The sequence below is a fragment of the Capsicum annuum genome, unplaced genomic scaffold (assembly GCF_002878395.1).
Source record: "Capsicum annuum cultivar UCD-10X-F1 unplaced genomic scaffold, UCD10Xv1.1 ctg4373, whole genome shotgun sequence".
NCBI classification, from domain to species: Eukaryota; Viridiplantae; Streptophyta; class Magnoliopsida; order Solanales; family Solanaceae; genus Capsicum; species Capsicum annuum.
Window position 1 is genome coordinate 5001 of NW_025851223.1, and position 7500 is coordinate 12500.

The following is a 7500-nucleotide window of genomic DNA, read 5'->3' on the forward strand; positions in this document are numbered from 1 at the left end:
ACTATTTTTCCCTTTAGCAAATCTAAAATTCAATAAAATAAATAAAATAACTTGGAGACTAGAAATGAAAGTCTCTTTCTCGGATCTATTCTTCATCACACTGTTGGAACAAAACAAAAATACCGGATGCAACGATATTGAAATATTTGTTACATGAAGCCACGATCTGATAGATATACATCGAAATCTACAATCTACTTAATATAGATATATAATCTAGATAGAAATTAATCTTTGATCTAGAATCAAAGAAAGATAATAAATGGCTCTTATGGTGTGACTTGGAAGAAAGGTTTATCTATAGAGGAAAGGAATAACAATTTATTCCTATAATTTTTCCTATAGAAAATCTAGTAACAAGAAGATTTAATCGGAAATATCGACAAATTCTTGTGCAGTCCAAAACAAAAAAATGAAATAAAAAAAAAATCAACTGCTCCAATTTCATCTCTATCGAATTTTAATATCAGAATAGCGAATATAGTCATGATTCAATAGGTCAGGTCCACTTCCTTTTTCTTTTGTTGATTTCTAACCTTTCAAATGGATTTGGTTGGTATAATGGAAAATAGGAATATTCGGTGGGTGATTCAAGAAGTGACTTTACATTTTTCAGAAATTCATAATAATGAAAATTGACTAAACAAATGTTCAACTTTATAACTAAGTATAATGATAATGTATTATCCAGTTAGTTACTTTTTTTATTACAAATCAAAATACAATTCTCCCCTTAAATATGAATACTAGATTGGAGTTTTACAAAGCCCCTTATCGAATTTGAACCGATGACTTACGCCTTACCATGGCGTTACTCTACCACTGAGTTAAAAGGGCCTTTTTTATTTAATTCCGGAATTATTCACTATGTGGATAAAATATCTATATGTACATATATTATAAACATAAGTATATATGCATTAAATACGTACAGTAGATACATAGTGTCTAGTGGCTCATGGATTTACCTAGGAAGTCTAGGAGAAAATGCAATGAAGTGTTTCAAGACCAACTCGAATTGCTTTTTTTCTTTTATTGAATTGATCCCACCAGAACAAAATTCACTTGATTGATACATGTACATACACCTAGCAATTCAACATAAAATTCAAGATATTTCATCGAATCATGGAATGAAGAGATTCTACTTGTCTCTTGAACTAAATTCTTGGATAAAAAACAATTTTCTGCTTGATCTTACTAGATTTCTCATTTGTTAATTTCCTGTCTTGGTGGGAGGGAGATAAGGATATCTCGTCTTAACAATGAATCAAATGAAAGTGAAAGAAATCGAAATAAAATTCTAAATACTAAAATAATCGAAATAAATTCAATTGAAATAATTCAAAAATAAAAAAAATACTACTACTAGATTTTAGATTTCTAATGGCGATTAGAATGAATAATTCATCAGAATAAAAAATAATTCTATGCAATTCTGAAAGGGGGAAAGATCCCTCGGATAGAATCATTCGATTATATTGACAATTTCAAAAAACTGATCATACTATGATCATAGTATGATGGCCGTTGGTCAAGCGGGCCCCCATCGTCTAGTGGTTTAGGACATCTCTCTTTCAAGGAGGCAGCGGGGATTCGAATTCCCCTGGGGGTAGGGTACTACGAAAGGAAGTTGATCTTGGATTACCAATAAGTCTAAAATTGATTCTTCCTGGGTCGATGCCCGAGCGGTTAATGGGGACGGACTGTAAATTCGTTGGCAATATGTCTACGCTGGTTCAAATCCAGCTCGGCCCAATAATTCGACAATCCACCATGAGATGATATAACCCCTTTGTACTTCAGAAATAGCCGATCCGGAGATAAAAAAGAATCAAATTTTCTGCTAGATCCCGTGTTTCCCTTAGATTGTAGTTCAATTGGTCAGAGCACCGCCCTGTCAAGGCGGAAGCTGCGGGTTCGAGCCCCATCAGTCCCGACGGATCCAATATAAATCTCTCCCTTTTTATGAAGGGGACGGGGGGCAGAATTTCATTGTCAAAGCAAAGGGGAAATCCTTATTTCTTTTTTCTTTCCTTTGGGTAATATGAGGTTGGATTAGTACAATTATTGGTAGCATTATAGTCAGTATTCCAAGAAATGCTGGCTTTTTCGATTGACCCCGATGCATGTAATGGAATCGGGTACTATACCTTTTTGAGGCGCGCATACACAAAGGGAATTCTTTTCTTGTCCAATACAAAATTGAATATAAGAAAATACTTTCCAGAAAAAACAAAAAAAAAACAATTTATTTTTCTGGATACGGATTTATGGAACCTCACTTACTAGTTTGAAGTTGAAAAATAGATTTCATGCAAATTGCACACTGAGCTTTTGGTATAGGTGTCCCGGGGCTAATAATCTACGAAGAAAGGAGGGGGAAGGACAGATCAACCAAAGATCCTACTCCTCTTAGAAAGGGGAATGAATCATTTTTCCAATTTTTTATTTTGTTTTAAGGCCCCATCGACGAAAGAACAAATTGAAAAATAGTAAATTTGATGAATATTCATTTTATACGGTCGCATCTTTATCACACTTCTTTGTCTTCCAAGTCAAAAATAGTTTCGTTCTAAACTCCTTTCTTTTTCCATTTAGCTTTTATTGTTTGTTTGGGTTTGTAACTATGTGACCACTGGAAGTGGAAGAGCTGTTTGATGAGACTTCATCAGATGATTGTACAAGAAGAAACTAGATAGATTAGAGAGAAAAAAAGAACAGATGATAAAAAATGATAAATAAAGGAATTTTGGTTGGATTAGGTTAGGAATCCAAGTTTGGGGCGGTATGGATAAAAGAACTTCCTATGTTATACTATTCAATTCTCGACGACGAATTGATTTGATAGTTCAGATATTGTTATTCATGATATTGATCCGATTCAAGATCATCGAGAGGTAATATTCATTCATTGAATTTACAGGCCAAAGATTCATCATCTCTATGGGATTAAATCCCGAGTTATTGTGAAGTAAAAAATCGATGAGATTATGGAAGTAAATATTCTTGCATTTATTGCTACTGCACTATTTATTCTAGTTCCTACCACTTTTCTACTTATCATTTACGTAAAAACAGTCAGTCAAAACTTTTAATTATTAACTAATTTGAATGAAATTTGACTTCTGAGTTCTTAGCCAAAATTGCCGAAATAAAATGAAAAAGATTCCAATTTCATGTCTTAAATGAAATGAGTGGACTAGAATCGGCAGTATTCTAATAGATAGATAGTATGGTAGAAAGATTCATCTATTTCTTTCTACCATACTATTTATTAGTTAGATTGTAGCTGCTCCCTGGACTAAAATAAAGATAGGGGCTGCATTTGATATGGATCTATAGATCAATCCACAATATTATCTTGATATATGTGAATATCAATTCCATATATGGGAGTGACATAGCATCCAATTCCATTTATTTTCTATATCTATTTGTTCTGATCAATCTAAATTACTCTTATGTCTTATAGTTTGAAAGAAACAGATAAAAAAGGGGTCCGACCCTCCTCAGTATCACCTAGTAAGAGGCCGTTGATTGGACTAGAAAATTTAGGAAGAATTAGGTTCAAATAAATTTCCCGGGATCCTCTTCCTTTCGAACTAAAAACATGGGAATCGTTGAAATAGCTCTTTGATTGAAGGAGGATGATTCCTATAATACATTACTCCAGTCGAGTCCAATGGAATTTCAAAATGAAGATATTTTTATTTTGTTCCAAACGTGTTGCAGAACGATCTAGAAAGCAATTGATATTGATACAGTTTGCTTCCTTAACTTAATTAGTAGGACCCCTAGAGTCCACTCCTTCCCCACACTACGAGTGAAAGGGAAAAAGTAAAGACTACCACTAAAGCAGCCCAAGCAAGACTTACTATATCCATATGAATTATGTCCCCTATCTCTATAAATATAAAGGAATTGTTCCATTATTCCTCACTAATAATAGTGGAATCAATGGCGCAGAGTCAAAAAGAACGAAGACTATTAATAAACCAATCCGATAAATTCGCTCATTTTATAAGAAATTCCTATATGATTTCTAATCGAGAAAGATTAAACACAACCAAAATCCGCAATAAGGAATGTTACTAATGGAACATGTAGGAATAATAGGTCCTATTCTTTTTTTGTTGACCGTCATTTCAATTGATTGGATGCTTGAGCACTCAGAGATTTCCGTGAGTTCCTCGTATATAATAAAGTATCTTCCGCCCCCTTCCACAACTATTTATATTTCCTATCGGGCTCTCTAATCTAACCCAAGGTCCAGTCATTATACAATAGATTAATAATATAAAATTTTTATTTGTAGTAGAAGGTAATTGCGAAGTCTTGATAGCCCCTCTAGCATTCGAATATTTCCTTGAAGCCTAGCCTAAGCCTAAATATGCAATGATATGCAATGCAAGGATATTTAAAATTTTTTAGAAAAACCCCCAGACCAGATGTTTAGAATCAAACAAGTATCAACAGTCTGCCTTCTCTGCTTCTGCTGGGGAATCGTTCGGCGGGTTATATCAACAGAAGAAAAGAAGAGATTTCTAGTTTTTTGTTGATCAGGCGACACCCGGATTTGAACTGGGGAAAAAAGGATTTGCAGTCCTCTGCCTTACCACTCAGCCATGTCGCCAAAATGCTACAAATACAAAATAGATGAAAACTTTCCCAGATTACTGAACTATTTTTTTATTCGTACTTGCACCTTGAGTTCTGTTTTCCTTAATTTTTCCTAAAAGTCAAAGAAATCCTAATCCTTCATCCCTTTTGATTGGGTTTGATTCATCCTTTCAATTTCGATTGAGTCTATCTCAAAATTCATAATGTTCAAAACTTTCTCTTACCTTTCTATTGAAATCTATTGAAAAATCAAATGTGGATTTTCTGTCGCAAAATCAAAAATTCAACTTTATGAAAATAGGAACCATTAACTATTGACTTAGAATGCATGAACAATTCTTGGATTTGAATCTCCAATTTTTGTTTTCCTAATGACATAAGAAAATACAACTTGATATATAACTAATCAGTATGGATTTTTTCAATCAAAAAATCCTTCTCAATTATAAATTATAATTATTAATAATAATTATAACAACAATTATGAGTATATGTAAACCCCCCAAGAGAAATTGTTAGACGGATATATATTATTTATATATGTTTCCGATATAGAATTATCAGATATAAGAAAAGTATCATACTTCAATTTGAATTTTGAATTGAATAGAAAATTTAAATTCTGTTTTCGTAGAGCACAACCTGTGTTGCCCCGAATAGAACATAGAACGACAATAAAACAAGAAAAGAGAAGAAAGACGGATATTATAGATATCTCCACACGTGTTTAAGCCATACAAACCTTCTTTTCTTATACACTTCACAATCGTATTCTACTCAAAAATCCATAAACAAAATCTCTCTCTTCTCTGTGAATCATTTTTTGAACAACGAAATCCATAACATAAAAGGGGGGTTAAATGCTAAAAAACCGATTCTAATTCTATATATTCTCTTTCTGATTTTTATGCCTTTATCTCAGCGAAAAGATCAAATGTCCAATCCATTTATTTTTCTGGTATTCAAGCAGGTTGGAATATGTATTATCATAATAATGGTAGAAATGGAATCATTTTTGTTTTTATATTCTATACAAAATCCTATAAACTTAATTAATAAGTCTAAGTAGCAGAAGTCCGTTTCTAGGGATGTTTTATCAATTTCTTTCCATTTGTATCTGTTGAAAATTCCAATAAATTCCAATTCAATTTAAGTAGAAAATTATCTTTCTTCCTCCATTCATACGTATTTCATACATTCCAGATATGGAGTTGGGTAAAATTTTATGTGATTCGGTAAACAAAATTGAAATGCCACCATTGCTAGATCATTTATCTAATCTATCTAATTAGATGAAGAATGAGCCAATAGTGGTATTTTTTGATAAATGGGAAATTAAAAATGCTCTGGGATGGAAATGAGGGAATATCTACAATACCTGGATTTAATCAGATACAATTTGAAGGATTTTGTAGGTTCATTGATCAAGGTTTGACGGAAGAACTTTATAAGTTTCCAAAAATTGAAGATACAGATCAAGAAATTGAATTTCAATTATTTATGGAAACATATCAATTGGTCGAACCCTTGATAAAGGAAAGAGATGTTGTGTATGAATCACTCACATATTCTTCTGAATTATATGTATCCGCGGGATTAATTTGGAAAAACAGTAGGGATATGCAAGAACAAACAATTTTTATCGGAAACATTTCTCTAATGAATTCCCTGGGAACTTCTATAGTCAATGGAATATATAGAATTGTGATCAATCAAATATTGCAAAGTCCCGGTATTTATTACCGATCAGAATTGGACCATAAAGGAATTTTGGTCTATACCGGCACCATAATATCAGATTGGGGAGAAAGATCAGAATTAGAAATTGATAGAAAAGCAAGAATATGGGCTCGTGTAAGTAGGAAACAAAAAATATCTATTCTAGTTCTATCATCAGCTATGGGTTTGAATCTAAGAGAAATTCTAGAGAATGTTTGCTATCCTGAAATTTTTTTGTCTTTTCTGAGTAATAAGGAGAGAAAAAAAATTGGGTCAAAAGAAAATGCCATTTTGGAGTTTTATCAACAATTTGCTTGTGTAGGTGGCGATCCGGTATTTTCTGAATCCTTATGTAAGGAATTACAAAAGAAATTCTTTCAACAAAGATGTGAATTAGGAAGGATTGGTCGACGAAATATGAACCAAAGACTGAACCTTGATATACCCCAGAACAATACATTTTTGTTACCACGAGATATATTGGTAGCCGCCGATCATTTGATTGGGCTGAAATTTGGAATGGGTGCACTTGACGATATGAATCATTTGAAAAATAAACATATTCGTTCTGTAGTAGATCTTTTACAAGATCAATTCGGATTGGCTCTGGTTCGTTTAGAAAATGTGGTTCGGGGGACTATATGTGGAGCAATTCGGCATAAATTGATTTCGACACCTCAGAATTTGGTAACCTCAACTCCATTAACAACTACTTATGAATCCTTTTTCGGTTTACACCCATTATCTCAAGTTTTGGATTGAACTAATCCATTAACACAAATAGTTCATGGGAGAAAATTAAGTTATTTGGGCCCTGGAGGACTGACAGGTCGCACTGCTAGTTTTCGGATACGAGATATCCATCCTAGTCACTATGGACGTATTTGCCCAATTGACACATCTGAAGGAATAAATGTTGGACTTATTGGATCCTTAGCAATTCATGCGAGGATTGGTCATTGGGGATCTCTAGAAAGCCCTTTTTATGAAATTTCTGAGAGGTCAACCGGGGTACGGATGCTTTATTTATCACCAGGTAGAGATGAATACTATATGGTAGTGGCAGGAAATTCTTTAGCCTTAAATCAGGATATTCAGGAAGAACAGGTTGTTCCAGCTCGATACCGTCAAGAATTCTTGACTATTGCATGGGAACAG

General features: G+C 33.3%; 1 protein-coding gene and 2 non-coding genes across 3 annotated transcripts in view; 2 read left to right on the forward strand and 1 right to left on the reverse strand.

Moving 5' to 3' along the window:
• Window positions 1-1674: 1674 nt before the first annotated feature.
• TRNAY-GUA lies at window positions 1675-1758 on the forward strand. The gene has a single exon. It is a non-coding gene; the product is annotated as a tRNA-Tyr (tRNA).
• A 2806-nt stretch (window positions 1759-4564) lies between these two features.
• Window positions 4565-4636, reverse strand: TRNAC-GCA. Its single transcript has one exon. It is a non-coding gene; the product is annotated as a tRNA-Cys (tRNA).
• A 1217-nt stretch (window positions 4637-5853) lies between these two features.
• The window catches only part of LOC124892078 (DNA-directed RNA polymerase subunit beta-like), a 3517-nt gene continuing 1870 nt past the window's right edge, over window positions 5854-7500 (forward strand). Inside the window, 1 exon segment of the mRNA XM_047403524.1 lies at window positions 5854-7500. This exon segment is cut by the window's right edge and continues 1165 nt beyond it. Within this exon segment, the coding sequence (XP_047259480.1) occupies window positions 5965-7500 (1536 nt within the window). The 5' untranslated portion in view covers window positions 5854-5964.